The sequence below is a fragment of the Squalius cephalus genome, assembly GCF_949319135.1.
Source record: "Squalius cephalus genome assembly, chromosome: 25".
In the NCBI taxonomy this organism is placed as follows: Eukaryota; Metazoa; Chordata; class Actinopteri; order Cypriniformes; family Leuciscidae; genus Squalius; species Squalius cephalus.
The window spans coordinates 1,339,517-1,356,354 of NC_137146.1; the positions used below are offsets into that span (position 1 = coordinate 1,339,517).

At 36.0% G+C, this 16,838-nt stretch overlaps 2 protein-coding genes across 2 annotated transcripts in view; one reads left to right on the forward strand and one right to left on the reverse strand.

Moving 5' to 3' along the window:
- Positions 1–325: 325 nt before the first annotated feature.
- On the reverse strand, positions 326–16,090 carry aoc1 (amine oxidase copper containing 1). The gene is made up of 6 exons (XM_079863222.1): positions 15,864–16,090; positions 5,597–5,784; positions 2,839–4,383; positions 2,398–2,686; positions 2,169–2,301; positions 326–797 (listed from the first exon to the last, which is right to left on the reverse strand). The coding sequence occupies exons 3-6, from the start codon at positions 4,373–4,375 to the stop codon at positions 528–530; spliced, it is 2,229 nt and encodes a 742-aa protein (XP_079719348.1). The 5' UTR covers positions 4,376–4,383; positions 5,597–5,784; positions 15,864–16,090; the 3' UTR covers positions 326–527.
- Positions 16,091–16,696: 606 nt separating this feature from the next.
- The window catches only part of sspo (SCO-spondin), a gene marked incomplete at both ends in the record, with an annotated part of 134,412 nt that continues 134,270 nt past the window's right edge, over positions 16,697–16,838 (forward strand). Inside the window, 1 exon segment of the mRNA XM_079863328.1 lies at positions 16,697–16,821. Coding sequence (XP_079719454.1) covers positions 16,697–16,821 — 125 coding nt within the window.

Genomic DNA, 16,838 nt, shown 5'->3' on the forward strand with positions numbered 1-16,838 from the left:
TGAAACATTATTGAACCTTGAAACGCAGAAAATCTGTTTATTATCATCACCATTTCTACAAAAATTAGTAAGATCCTTAATGATCTAAATTTAAAAATAATTCTAATTGATGCCTTGCAATTCATCTGCAATTAAACTAATATTTATAAATATCAATATTACATTTATGCAAAATATAATTTTGTATTTTTCTTTTGATTTATTTATTTATTTTATTTATATAATAATATATAAATTATTTCTCTTCTTCCAGGGAGACCTGATCAAGTATTATGAATTGAAATGTGACAAAGAGGTTCATATTCAGAAAAAGACACAAACCGTTCTGAATTGTGAAAATATTTAATGTCAGACAAAGATACAGGTTTTCATAAGGTATACATTTCAATAATTTTAGGTTCATTTGTTCAGATGGTTGTAAATATTTCACACAATTAGCATTTATATTGATAAACTCTGCTTTTTCTAAATTTTACATACAGCAGCACAAAAACACCAACACGACATGAAACGAGCTCAGTCTCTGTCTAGACACCAGCGTATGTGCCGTTATAGAAGAAAGGCTTGTCTGAGACACAGTGACCTACGACCTCTGGAGTCCATCTCTGAACCTTCGGCTGGCCCTTCTCATCTGGCCTCACGATGACCGTGCTGCGGGACGCTAGCGAGGGGTCCTCGTCAAAAAAGTTGAAGGGACGTAGGAAGAATCCCACCGAGTTTCCTGGAGTTGCTGTGTTGGGAATGTCTTCAGAATGAGGAATGTGTAGGAATCCCACCGTCACCCAGGCAACCAAATCCTGCAAAGAAATATGCAATTGTCAATTGTGCATTTTTAAATTCTTGTATATCGTTATCTAGTAATTTACATATTACCAATCAGGATTATTATCTTAAACTAAAACTATTAAAATACATTTTCGTTAATCTGTATAAAATAAGATATAAAACCTTAAAGGGCTCATGGCATGAGAAATCAAATTTGATAAGAGGTCTTTGTACTATTTTAACATGCTGCAAGTTTCATAGCTTAAAACTTTCTCACTATAAAAAAAGCATTTATTCAATAAAGCTCCAAAAATGGCTCATTTTGATATTGCAGGATCTGTGACGTCACATGGGCTTATACATTTGCATATGCCCGCCTCCATCGCAAAACATTGACGAATAGTTATACATCATCGCACCATAGGCCACGCCCACTGGTATTAGGTTGTTCTGAAATTTGCCTACACTGGATGTGAGCTTCGGGACAAAAGCAAATAGCCATTATAATCACTGGTGCTGTCTACACTGATACAGTATACAGATGTGTGTTCAGTTTCTGACATCTGCTGACAACAGGACAAATGGAGTAGTGAAAGAACGTTCGCTTTGATCGTCCAGTTTAAACAGCTGGTTTGCGTCTCTGTAAAGATTTCAGAAGGATCTCAGTGGATGGTTTATTTTAATGGCGTCCCAGATCGCGTCAGAGGATTATATGTTTGTTCGGAGCAGATTGCAAAGTGTAATACAGAGTTTAAAAAGAAACTTATGCAAAAAACTTTATTACTATTATAAGTGATCAAATAAAAAAATACATGTCATGACCCCTTTAACTTATTTTAGTTAGTTGCCAAGGTAACATTTAAAATTTTAATTTCATTAAAGTTGAAATACTAAAATAAAAGTCAAACTGAAAAAACTGTAGACAAAAAAAAACATTTTTTTTAAATCAACCAAATTGACATTTTTGTTGACAACAAAATTGCAAAAAAAAATTAACTAAAATTAAAATGGAAAATATAGATAATAAACCTAACAATATTAATAAAAATTATAGTAGCACATTGATGCTATCAGTGATCTGTTTGTTGTTTATGACACTGAATTCAGTAGAATACTTATATTTGTTTTTTGCAGTTCTGATGACATCACTTCCTTTTCCTACAACCATGTGGTTCATCTGATTAAATATCTGATAATCTAGCAGTTTGGCATATCAAATTGTGAATAGGTACTATTTAAAGACGGTACTAGTTTATCGTCATCACATTTTATTTATGTACCTGTGTAAATGCTGACTATGTTGTGTTGTGTTTACTTTTAGTGCATGTGAGGACCTGTTTGAGCTGAGCAAGGTCTATTTGCAACTGGAGGTCAAGTAATTCTACAAGTCTCAATCTGTGTACCTGGTTGACAATGTTTTCATTGTTGCGAATGTATCCCTCAAAGGAAACAACAGGCTCCCAAGGGTCATTCTGGGTGTAGATGCTAGAACTGGTGACCTCGCTGTCCTTGTGTCTGGTTACAGCCAGTGGGTATCTGCAATCAACAAAATCATGAAGATTTGCTTAACTGCACCACAGAATGCAAATAGACAAATGTTTTATAACTTTTGCATTAATTACGAGAGCCTACCTTGCCCAAGTAATACCATTTTCTTCCCTCCAGCCCCGGGGCAAAACACTGTTACCATGTGAGTTGTACTGGATTCGATAGCCCTTCTTATGCCCCCACTTGTTGTTCTGATTGGGATTGTAGAAGTGCAGGTATTTGGGAAACTTCTTGCCAAAGCGGAAGGCAGCACTACGTTCAGTTTCATGCTGCGTCCTATGCAGCTTCGATTGCAAGACGGTGTGTTCTGGGCTCCAGGGGTTGGTAAAGTTAACATATTTCAGATCAATGGATTCAAAGCTGTTGTCCCTCCCTGTTAAAATAGACAGATCAGGTCTTTATTAAGTGAAACACATTATGCAATCAGCTCCAATTCACCATCTATTGTGTTGTAACTTGCACAGAGATCACAAAATAGATCAGATTGAGAAATAGAGTTCAGATTGCACACCGATAACAACTCACCTGCAATGTCAAGGTCCACTTTGTAATGAATAAGATGGGTGTGCAGGTTCCCAAGTACATAGTTGTAAACCCTGGTTCCATAGTTCAATCCGTTTTCCGTGAAGAACGTTGCATGGATGTACCCAGTCGCGCTCACTCTAGACTCCATTACACCATTCTGATAGAAGACAAAGTCCCAGATGTAGTCGTAGTTGTACACGGTCGATGTGGTTCTGATCACCAGAACGTGATTTTCCAAGCCTCCATAGAAATTAAAGCCTCCTTGGAAGTTGCTATTGAAGTGTCTTCTCAGAGGAATTGCAGTGGTCATTTCAAAGATGCAGAGAGCGTTTCTGTAACGTACAGGTTTGTCCGTATCATAGTAATGGTAAAGGTCTACAAAATGAGCAATTTCTGGACAGTCGATCCCAGGTGCCAATTCATAATCCGAAGTGCCCATCGCCCACCCGGCGTCAATGTATTTGGTCTGCATGGCGGCCGGTGTATCTCCAGAATAGAAAGCGATGGCTTCCTGCAAGCTGATTTCATAAGCGATTCTCTCCCCGTTGAAGCGAAGGTCAAAGATCTGCAACCCAGCCGAAGAGCGAACCCGATAGGCAAAAGACCATCCAGCATATTCCACAAAGTTCTGATCCACCTGGAATCTGCGGCCTTGGGGTTCGACAAGCTTTGCTCCATGGATGTTTGTCCGTGTGTTCATGTGTCCACGGGGAATGTAAGTAGAGAAAAGATCCTCTTCGTCATGCTCCGGCAGCTTGAATTTAGAGATCGTCCCTTTCTCGTACTTCTCCACAAGTTCCTCCACGCTATCGAAATACTGTCCGTTATACCACACCTTCTCCACAGTCCACTTATTGTGATCCAGGTCTTTGTGGTTAACGAGGACCTCGAAGCCCACGGGGTGGATGAAGTAGCCCTCCACAAACTTCTGCAGCATGATCCACGTACGCCTCTCTCCTGGCCCTAAACCTCGAGGAGCGATGTCCGAGAAGGTCAAGCAGCGATCGGTGCAGTTGCCGAAAGTAAACCCGGTGCTTTCCTGCAGAATCTTATTTGCTTTAGCTCCGACTTTCTCCAAAACCCCATTCAGGTGCTCGTACTCCACAGAGGAGATCGGCCTCGACTCGAAGCGGATGAGGCGCTCACCCTTGAACGTCTTCAAATGGTAGGACTTTGGGAAGGGCAGGGGACCAACAACAAACTCGGTTACGTTCGGCTCCATTTGGTTCCCAAACTGGACCACAACACGTGCCTGCCGGGAAGGTTTCGCCTGTCCTCTGTCCAGCGCACGAAGCGCCTCGTGTTTGCGGGGAACATGCAGCTCCATAAGGAGAATGCTGTTCTTCTTGAGGGACTTGTCTCGCGCCGAGGTGAGGCCCAGCTCGCTGCAGGAGTATAGGTAGTCTCTCACGGCGTTCATCTCTCGGGGAGTGAGATCGGCAAACATCAAAGCTCCGTGTTGAGCCCATTCCCGTGTTCTTGACGAAGCGGAGGACGTTGCTAGAGACGCCAGGAGCAGAATCCAGGAGAGCCACATCTTGGCCCCTGCAAAATGAACAAGCAACTCTTAGAACATCTCATATCTTTTTAGTTTTCAGGTGAAATCTTTGTTTATAATAAGTGTGCTAGTGTCCCCATCAACCTTAAACAGCTACACCAGCCATGCTAGTTCATCAGCTACTGCTTCTCGACCAGTTACTCAAACACCAAACCAGCACTAAACAGCCTAGATCAGCATAAACCTTCATTCTGTATCTTCTTCTAAAAACAAAAATTCCAACTCTAAGCTTTAAAACTATGACCACCAAAATCTGCACACCTTCTGACTTGATTTTATGCTAAAATTACCTAACATCCCATAGACTTACATTGTCGGTTCAAATAGGCCAAGACTCTTCAAAATCCAATCTATCTATCTATCTATCTATCTATCTATCTATCTATCTATCTATCTATCTATCTATCTATCTGCCTATCTATCTATCTATCTATCTATCTATCTATCTATCTATCTATCTGTCTGCCTGTCTATCTAACTATCTATATAGCTGTCTATCTGTCTGTCTGTAATTCTATCTATCTATCTATCTATCTATCTATCTATCTATCTATCTATCTATCTATCTATCTGTCTGTCTGTCTGTCTGTCTGTCTATCTGTAATTCTCTCTAACTATCTATCTATCTATCTGTCTGTGTAATTCTATCTATCTATCTATCTGTCTGTCTGTCTATCTGTCTGTCTGTATAATTCTATCTATCTATATTGCAACATATTGCAAACATTTCAATCTAATTTTAGCCGTGCTTTTAAGCAGATCTTAATATTTTTAGAGCGTCTCCCTCTTTGAAGCGGTGCGTACTTTGTACAGAGAATCTGTACCAAATTATAGTAATAAAGATACAAGGGTGGCGTGAACCAACACCTCTCTCTTCCTCGGACTAAGATGAAAAATAGATTAACTATTATGCTGTATTAACTACCCCACAGTCGTCCTCCAACTGAAATGGGCTGTTTTGAAGCTGACATTGATTTTCTGCCTCCCAATAGCAGTAACATTTTTCATAATCTTCTTGTTTTTTCTTTGGTTCCATATAGTCACAATCTATTTCTAAGATTTTCTCCTGCAGTGTCGATTTAATTGCACTATTATGTAACCCTCCATTGCATGAAGGTCCAGTGACTCACCTTGTAATTAGAATAAAAAAGGAGCGACAAATGATACCAGCACATATTAAAAATCAATGAATGAGCTTACCCTCAGTGACTGTTTCCAAGTTTACAAGCTTGATAAATTCCCTGGAAGCTGCTACAGCTGCAATGTGTTGTTTCGATCAGCCAGTTGGTGCAGTGCACTTATGAATCGTACTGCTCTGATGTTTCTGCTTTTATCAGCCACCCACTGCTCTTGAATGGAAGGTGATTGGCCAGCAGAAGGTCATAAAACTTCAGAAGAACAAAGGCAAAAGATGACACTGCATGAAAAGTGTGATATTCATCAGTTAATGTCACTGTGTAAATAGCCGTGCAGGTTTAATGGTCACCCAGCTAGCAGGGAACGTTCTTAGAACTAACAGTCCCTACAAGTTTGGTTAATGTTCTGAAGAAAACATTTGAATGTAATGTTTAACGAATATTTTAAGGATGTTTTCTCATTTTAAAAAATGTTCCTATAACGTTAAATGTAAACTAAGATATAACATTTTAACTGCAACATTCAAAGGATGTTTTGGGAATGTTTCTGAGGTAACAAGTTGTACAATGATCTCAATATAACATTGTCCCAATGTTTCATGATAACAAAAGAAGAACATTCTCTCTGTCACATTAGGAAAATGTTTTGAGGATATCATTGAGAGATGAGATGATGAGTGTTTTTTATAAACGTTCTTGTAATGTGACGTGTTACAGTTTTTCTCAGTCGCTTTGGTGCATTTCTCACATCACTATTTACATTTGCACAACAGTTAATGCAGTTCTCAAAACAATTAGTACAAACTGCAAAACCTAGTTGATAACCTGCAAAAGCGTGTCACTTGCTCAAAATGGATAGCTCATTCCTCAAAAGCAAGTATTCGTGTCAATGAAAGTGTCAGTGTCATCAAGATGAAAAGTCCTGACACCATTGTCAATGAACAAGATAGTCAAATGGCTTTGTCATGTTTTCATTATGACAGTTTACTCTGTAAATGTTTTCCAATGCAAAAAAGTCAGATCTTGGTGACACTACCTGAAAATGCTCAAGACCGCACTATATACTATTTGCACAGCCATTTGAAAAATACAGTAAAGTTACACATTACTGTATTTAGTGAGGTAACTGAGTACAAGACACTGAATATGTTTCACATTTTTACTGCATATGCTCTTTGCAATTCTAATTTGTTCACAGCATTGTGCAAAAGAAAAAATACACCCTTATTTACAACAAACATAAACTCCCTTTGGGTAGAGCTGTGCAACTGTAAACAATATTGCAGGACATACTGGAACTGAACATACAACATACATAGTACTGTAATCATTCATGCACATCCAGACGTTCCTCATCAGTGAAAGCTGAGATTCACCTGAGAGAAATTGTTCAATTTAGGAGACATTTTCAGGAAAATAAAAGATTTAAAAAAATGTGTAAAATTTGCTTGACAGATTTTGAAAACTAGTTCAACATTTTTGTATGTAATGACTAAAGCAATGAAATGAGGACTATTAGTTTTATATGGAATGACTATTCGGCATTCACAAGTATAGTTAATTTTGACTGACATGACATAAGCAAATGATAATGTTATAAAACAAGCAGAGAGTTGTATGAAAGCAATTGATGCATGTCCAAAAGCATTTGCAGTTTGTTGGAAGGAATGAGAAACTGCTACTATGATGTGCACAGATGACTAAATGTTGTGGAGGTTGAACTAACTGTTGTGCAAATGTAAATAGTGATGTGAGAAATGCACCAAAGCGACTGAGAAAAACTGTAACTTAGGCTATAGTTGAAGATGATTTTACTTAATTGTTTCTGCTCTGTTGACATTACTCATTTTTATTGAGTTTTACTTACTTTCTGTTATGTACCTGTTATGCATAGCTTTTTTGTTCAGCGAAAATGTGGTTCATTTGCGCATGCGCTATAGAGGATAGCAAGCAGGCGCATGCGGAGAACACAAGCACTTTGTTCCACCGCGGGCAATTTCAACGGATTTTTGCGCTCTTGTTTTGTGTTGTGGAATGAAGGTAAGTTATTTACTTCGACAATCTTGAAATATGTAAAGGAAAAATGGTGTAATTGTAATATAAACACTGTGAAATGGGCCGCGAAATAAACACGTCTCATTCTGATTGTCACACTGAAAATGTAATAGATATATCTGAAATATTTATTTTAGTGGAAATATTTACAGTTTTTTACAATCTCGCTATGACAATTTTTTCAATACTTTTAACAAATTTCCTAAACTCTTAACGCACCAACACACCTACAACACACAATTGGCAAAACGGTTAATTTCATGCTCAAAATCACACATTGTAAACTAAACTCCAACACTAATTTTCAAAATACAATAATACACTAGTAACAATACACTGGCTACCAAAACACTGCAAACATGTCTCAAAATCAAATAATTTTTCAAAACACTGACATATGTTCTTGTCCAACAGGAAGATTTATTCAAATCATAGCATAATGTCATAAAAACACTAACATCAGATGGAAGTACAGAAACTGCATTATTTTATATGTGTCAGGTATGCCACTATACAACAGACAGTATATTGTATTGATCATAGATTGTGTTTTGTGTTGTGAAGCCTCTCTTCATGTTTGTTTTGTTGGGTTTAGGTCTTTTGCTGCAGAAATTCAATTAAAAAAGACCCATCTCAGAGTGCTTTATAGAATGTACGGTTACTGAAAAAACGAAGACAGAGACAGAATTGCTGCAATAAAGACTTTATTTGCAAAAGGACATTACTGCAAGATAACAAAAATATGCAATATAGCTGCCATTTATTATGTGAAAATACGAAATATACGAACAGAAAAAGCACCAGAAGAATAAAAAAAAAGAGTCATCTTCTAATCTGCCCGGTCTTCTGCATTTGGCCACATGTATTGCCACATATATTTGCATAATTCAATCAGCTGTTTAACAATAGAATAAAATACAGGTGATATATTTGTGTTTCAATTCACAATATAAACATCGGTTTACCTTGAGTTTAGCCTGTAAGTTTAGGTTTAGAACATGGTGTTATAGGCAGTGTTAAAGCATTGGTAAATTTGGCAGTAAAAATCCATTGTTTTGGTCTTGTTTGAGCTTGTGTGTAAAAGAAGTTCAAGCATTTTAAATTTGTGTTAATTGTATCCATTTTGTGTTAAAGCAACAAGAAATGTGTTAATAGTATAGCTTACACAGACGGATGTAGTGCTAACTGTGGAAAATTGTTAAAAGTATTGAAAAATCTGTCATAGCAATCGTAAAAAACTGTAATTCTGTAAAAAAATAATGTTAACTGTTCTGATACCCTTTTAACTTGGATCTGTTCTTCACTCAGGTTAAACGAAGTGGAAATGCATATGCAGTGGGCATGCAAGTTGCAATGACAAAAGAGGACATTTACTCAAACGTTATAGACTAAAACATGCTTGCCTGACAAGATCATCTTCTCTATCATTCCTCCACAAAGAAGGAAGAGCCGTTCCTTCAGTAAGAAGAATGAAAGAACGAACGATGGCCAGCACTTCTCAACGAACGCCAAGAAAGAAATCTACTATACCCACAAAGGCTGATGAAAATGTCGGATTATAATAGCCTACATATTTATAGAATGTGTTTATATATTACTTGACTTAATACACAAAAACACTGTGTATAGTACCTTGTGTGTAAGCAAGTAAAGTGATAAATAATATGGTGTGTTGACCCCTTGCATAATTTGAATTGTTTATTTCTTCAGCTTTCAGATTTCTGCTAAAAATCTACAGCAAGAGATTCATGCCTCTGGACATCCATAATTCACGTTTCATGGAAAATCACCAAATCCAAAAAGTGATTGATTGGCCAAAGACGAAGTTTTCTTGCAACAGGTTAATACATGCCTGTCAACATTTGGGTGCCAAAATACGGGAGACCTGGGGGGGGGGTTCAGTTCAACCACATGCGGTTGCATGTCATCTATACACATCGCCAAAGTATTGTATTGTCACATGTATTGTAGGCTATACATAGTTTTTTTCTATTTTGTTAATAAATTTTGCATTCTATTTTGGCTTTCTCGTGTGTCCCTATTTTTGTTGTGTCCCTTTTGAGCCACGGGGCGAATGTTGATGGGTGATGGTGATGTTGTGTAATATTCAGTCACTGTAAGAAACCGTTCCAGCGGGTGGAGTTTACAGGTACTGAATATTACACGTCGCCTACTCCATTAACTGGAACAGATTTTCAATGGACCTGAATATTACATCCAAATATTGTTATGAAATCAAGCCATGGGACGAAACGGGTATGTTTCCCAAATGTATTCCCAGGAATGAGTAATGAGCTTTCCGCTTTTAAAGTTTTATAAAATAAGTAGTGGCGGAGGCAGGATTTTTTGCGGCCAGGCAAGTCGAAACCAGTCTGGGGTGGCACAGAAATCTTGATTATTTTATCATAAAAAATAATTTGACTATAATGTATTGGACTGTTTTAGTGCCTACACAACTGAATACAGTTAATTTGTACTTCATTGTACATTGAGATAGTAGTGGATTAGGAATCTGAGTGAATTTTATATTTTTTATTATTACCCACCACCTCATATTAAAATGAATTAAATAGTAATAAAAGGGCACACACTATAGCTAAAGTTCAACTTGCTCAGTTAGCTTGGTTCTGGTTCTCAAAATCTCCAATAGCTTGTTCTACATTGTTGCATCTTCATGGATGAGATAACATGCAGATAACTACTGTAGTCCAAAGATTATTCAGCCTTCAATGCGTTTTATATAATCAATGAACTCTTCAACCAATTCTGAGTTTGTCAACAAAAAGTTTAACTTTCTATATTAGTTGCCAAAATAAATAATTGCAACAGTTCTATCATACCTAAATTAAAAAGAAAAACAAAAGTTCTCTTTTGAATCCTCATGTGCAAGAATGTGAACAAGGCGGAAGTCAACAGCACATAATGTAAAATGTTATGTTTTTCATAATGTAATGTTGCCAGAATGTAAAATTAGTTATTTTATGGGGAACTATACGGTTATCCGGACCACACCTATTTGGGTAGGGTTAGGGTTAGGTTAACCGTATAGTACATTTACGTGTGGTCACGTGTGGTCCGGATAACCGTATAGTACCTTTTATGGATTTAAAAATTATCCATTTCTGTTTGTCCTTTACAAATGAACGCAAAATGAATGCCTATCTTCTAGTACAAATGCACAGTGCTCACATTTATTTGGACATTAAAACATTACATATCAGTTTGTGGCTTATATTGTGATCTCACATAGCATAATATTTGTGACGCATATATATAACAAATACATGCATGCAGTTTTGACAGCTTTAATTGCCTTTTTGATTCTTACATGAGTTAATTGACGACAGAACTACCGCAAGCACAGTACAACAGCTGTCAGCCGTACACTGTAAAACATTTAACCGTGATTTTTACGGTAAAAAAACGGCAGCTGTGGTTGCCAGAACTTTACCGTCAAAAATACGGTAGCAACCCGTTATTGGTTTTACAGACTTAACTTAAAATTTACAGTAATAAACTGTATTTTATTATCTGATATAATGTGAATTTACCGTCCTATTGAAGTATTAATATCTGTTTTGTACCATAATACACTGATAACCACCAATCACAGCAGTGATGATAGTCACATGATCAATCAAAGCTCATCACAAGCAGCTCTTCCACAAGAGAGTGAATACTATAGCAGCTGCACAGTGTCATTCACACAAACATTAAACACCATCACGGTAACACACATGAAATTTAAAAAATGCAATAAACATTAATTTAACAACATTAAATGTAACATAAAACCCTAATGTACATAACTGATTAGAAAAAAACGAAGAAAACTATGAAGAAACAGTTATTTCAACAAAAATCCATCAAATGTGAAGTGTCACACAGGGAATTGTGGGAATGTCAATTTACGTTTTTTTCACTGTAAATTATACAATGAGTTGTTCTTTTTCACTTTCAAAAACTGTAAATTTAACGGTATTTTACAGTAAAATTACATTAAATGTACCATTAGATCTATCACAGTTATTTACCGTATATAGTACGTAAACTTTCTGTTAACCAATTAACAGTTTTTCACTGTAGCATTTTTACAGTCTTTTACCGTTAAAATTATGATAATTTTTTACAGTGTATGACAGGAAAGTTAGTTAGTTTTACTGACATTTGGCCTGACAACATTTCATCTTACCGAAGATAGCCAACTGAATAAGGACAACGCGCTTTTCTCAGCATCTGACAGGCTTTCACACACATTTTCTAAAATAAAAGTAGCATCAGAAAAAAAGAGAATTAAGTTTGTTGTTGACTGCACCCTATTCGACTTACTCAAAACGGTCTTGCAACCCACCAGTTGAGAAAGATTGACTCTATATTTACTATGTGCATATCACTGTCTGATGTTCTGCTGAAGCTCATTCGGCACTTGCACATTTCCGCACTCGTTTGACTTGCGCCTGGCGCTGAGGTGAAGTTGGACTGTGCGTCTGAAAAGTCTCACGTTTTTTTTTGGTCTTAAAGAGACGGTTCAGCGTTTTAAAAAACGCAATTTTTGTCAATAAAAAAAGAGACAGAAACAGCAGTTGTGAGAGGGGTGGCCAAAGGTGTGGCCAAGCTTAGACCAAGGGTGGCCACCCTCACTGAAAAAAATTTGGAGTAGGATTTACTTGAAAAAAGCTAGGCAACTTTTTTCACTCTGAAAATGCTAGTAAATTTACAAAGATTTGCCAAGTAAAAACCTAAACATATTTATCAGTAGCTTTAATTAGAAATCTTTAAATTAAATTTACTTGGAATATGGAATTAAGTAAACTTTACTTAACCTAGTTACAGTAAGTGAAAGTAACACAGAAAATAAGTAATTTTACCTTGGCTAGTAAAAGGTTGATTAATGTCAAATTAGTTGAAATTTCCTTCGCATTATATTTCACTCAAACAATAATATTGGATTATTCCAGTCATTTATAGTATGTGCTTTACTTAGATTATCTAAGTAATTTATACTACAGCAAGTCAGATGTTAAGCATCATGTGAATGCAAAGACCTCAATACTTGGTAGACAATACACAATGACGGTAACATTTGATGGATCGTTTTTGTGTTTGAATGTGTCATTTTGAGCAGAAAATTTACTCGAAATGTCACAAAATGGCAAGTTACTAATCCTGACAACAAAAGCAATGATAAAACAGTGTAAATACAGCTGGAAACCAGTGAAAAATTAACCTCATTAATTATTCAAGGTCCATTGCATGATGGGAACCCCAGTATCAGAAAAGTTGAGTAATTTTTACTTAATTTTATTGAGTTGATATTTACGCTTTCATTTCTACTCGCTTGAATTAAGTACTGATATGGATTTTACTTCGTTTTTTTAATTCTTGCCTGAACTAACTTTTTCATGTAAATTACATTGTTTTTTTTCAGTAGTATTTACTTCACCAAAAAATCATTTTTTACAGTGCTCTAGCTCATATCGCCCAGCCCTACTGAACACTTTATTACTTTTTGTGTTTTAATAGTCAAGTTATTTTGTAAATTCATCTCCATTTTTTATATCCGATAGAAAGCCACTGCAAACCTACGATCCTGAGGCGGCAAAAAGACATCTGATGCCCTGTCCGAGACCGTAGCCTCGGGCTAACTTGTACTTGCTGTGTGCTTGTGTGTTTTTTAATGCTATCTTACATTTCATCCACATGTCCCTCTTAAATGTCTATTTTCTTTCCCTAATATGTTCATTCATGTCCTTACGCTGTACTGTAGCCCATGATATAAGTTACATGAATAGCCTATACAATATTAGTCTGTATGGCACATATATTGTTATATCTTAACAATTATCATATACTAATATGAACCATACATTTATTTAATATTAATATTAAGGGAGGGGTTTACTCAAAATAATATAATTCCCCAGGCTGACTAATAGCAGCAAATATATCAGCCAATCACAAATTCTTTTTCTATTTTAAAAGTTGTGGTTTCATCCAATGTGGCAAATTCAAGGTGGTTTTATTCATGTTATTCAGAGACATATATTTACATGTTTATATGTAAAAAAAAAACAATTTGGTAAATTTGCAGATGTCAGGAAGGAAAATTAGAAGGTTTGTACATTTTTTCTTTCTGCCCAATTCCATAGTCATATTATCACATCGTTTCCTGAACACTTTTACCTCAGCTTTCCCTTAATCATATCAATATTTTTACAGAACAATGCTACTTATAGTTTTGGGCACACATATTGAAGCAGCACTATATCAGTTATACAAATAAAATATAGAATATACAGTTTTTGCATGCTTTATGCAATGTTAAGTTTAAAATGTATAACAATGAAATGAACAGAATTATGTAAAATATACCATAATGTATGTTGAATAACATTCTGTAAAACCATTATGGCAAATATAGCTGCCAATCGCAACATCTCTAATTCAAATGTGATAAATAGTCAGATTATTAGCAGCTAAAATTTTGTGCACTTTTATATTTTCCACGCACTATTATATTGCATGTTATTGTATGTTTTCTATAGATCAGACACAATGTTCACACTTTCTGGTAAGACAGATAAAACAAAATGTGTGAACAGGATAAAATTCAGTGGATATTCCACAGTTATACTGTTGATGAAGTCAAACATCTTAAAGATATTTTCTAAGGTAACTCCAGTTGAAATCCTGTGGTGAAAATCCAGCTGTTTATGTGTCTATGTGGTGTTTTTAATACGCTTTAAGACAAATCATGTGTAAGTTCATAAGTCGACAGCATTGCTGAGTATTTCCTCCTTAAAACTGCAGTGAACCAAAGACAGTCTCAAAAACACGCTTTGAAATCGCTGGTGTTTCTGACGTCACAAACTACCTTGTAACCAATCAGATCAACGTGTCATCGTCAACCAGTGGATCTCTGAGCTGAGTGAGTGAGTGGAGGCGGGGCTCATTTGCATATTCATAGAACCGCGCATACTAAATGAGGCGAGGGTGTCGAGTTACATTCAAGATATTTTAAGGCATGAAGAAATATTTTTTTCAAGGAAAAAACATTTAAATATGTAATTTTGCTGATCAAAGATGAGTTTGATAACGTTTGAAGTGATAAAATTATAGACCACAGGGAAACACCAGAAAACACCAGTATTTATGGTGAATTGAATCTTCAAAAAGGAATTAAAAGAAAAGACCAGATGTAGAAACTTTAAAATGCAGTTCGCATATGTTAAATCGATACAGCTCATATGCACTTTTTCAACAGGGAGTAACAAAGTTCTGACAGCTGAAGTGAATCACATTGTGAGACTGATTGGAAAGACAGCTGATGCTGTTACTGCTGGTTTCACACAAAAGTAGGCCATCAGTATACATGTAACATGAGGCTGTTATGGTTAATTATTAGCTTGTGTATTTCATCATGCTGGCTTGCAGAGAGTTTAATGATAAACACTTAAATCCCCAAAGCAGTAATCTGTTATGTGTGCAATATTAAGATAATGCAATAAAAAAAAAAATAAAAAAAATAATAAAAAAAAAAAAAATATATATATATATATATAATAAAAAAAAAAAATTTAAGATGTGTTTTAAGATTACAAGTACTTTTATGCTTACTCAGTTTTAATTCGTCACTTGTTTGAGACATTTTGTTGACATTTTGTTTTGGATTAAAGTTCATGTTTAACATTCGGTTTCCCTGCACTTTAAACTACAAGTCTATTGGTAAAATAAGTCCAGCAAGACAAATAAACCTTGAATAATGCTATCCAAGTCTCTATAAACAAGTTTTATTTAACACTAAGTTATTTCTCATTATTTGAAAATGGTTTATTGTTTTTTTTCCCAAGCATCACATTAATACATAACATTTTCCACCATAACATTAAGAAACACAATATTCTGGTATTTTTTTTTTTTTTTAAACCCAAATGCAGTGGCTTGTAAATGCAGCAATACACAAGTCAAATTAATTTTATGTTTTGAAATCTTGATACATTTATTTACCAAGGTTTTATAATGTTATAAATGACTAATTTGTTTTAAATTACCGAACATCATTTGCAGTAATGCCCGCTTTGGTAGACCATAGACACTTTCTTTTCATACTTTCTACAATATAATTTAATACATCCATTCCTCAAGATTTGACCATTTGAACCTTTCTGTTACTTCCACCACACGGCAATCTCTGTCATCATTATCAATGCACTACATAAGCACACACCTCAGCCTCAGTCAAATGTCTGGCCTTAAACAAGGAAAGACTCCTTTACCTGCTCTTTGCATTTCTCCAGAGTTCCAGTTTCTTCACGTCTGTTCCTGAGGAAATCTATGTGCAATACTGAACTTCATCCCCACTACTGAGGTGTGTTTATCTCCATTCTCCACTGGCATCGTGAGAAAGGATTAAGACTGTAATTCTTCTGCCCGTTCTTCCCATCTGATTTATTGCCATATTACTCACCTGCCTCTGCCCTGTGTTGCCAAATAAAGTGTGTCTGGAGCCTTAATACCTGTGTTCAGTATATATATCCTGACCCTTTCCTTTTCTTCTTATTTGACAGTTTCAGATGGAGACACTTTTGCCAAAATAACCAGCAGCATCTCATTCTCTTCTTCATTCCTGCAGATCAATCTGATATTAGACAGAGATTGTGATGTTCTTGTTTGGTCTCAAATATACTGGGCTGCCTACCAGGAAGACAACATTTTATGTTTATTTTTAGTTTTAGTATTTGTTTTAGTTAACTATAATTGAACCTGGTCAATATATGGAGCTGCTCAAACAAGTAGATCAGCATTTCAAAAGCATCACAGAATTGTTTGCACTCTTCAAGAAGTCAAACTGACTTAGTGACTGCATGTTAATCTGAGATTGGAGGAAGTGTTTTAACTTCCCTTCTGAGGTCAAAGTGTGTCTGGATCCTTAATGCCTATGTTCAGTGTATATATCCTGACAGAGGTCTGGCCTTCTCTCAGGATATGTACACTGAACACCAGTATTAAGGCTCCAGACACACTTTATTTGACAACACAGGGCAGAGGCAGGTGAGTAATATGGCAATGAAACAGAATTTTGACAGAAGAATGACTTAATCCTTTCATGATGCCGGTGGAGAACGGAGATGCACACACCTTGGTAGTGGGGATGAAGTTTACTATTGCACGTAGATTTCCTCAGGAGCAGACGTGGAGAAACTGGAACACACTCTGGAAAAATGCAAAGAACAGGTAAAGGAGTCTTTCCT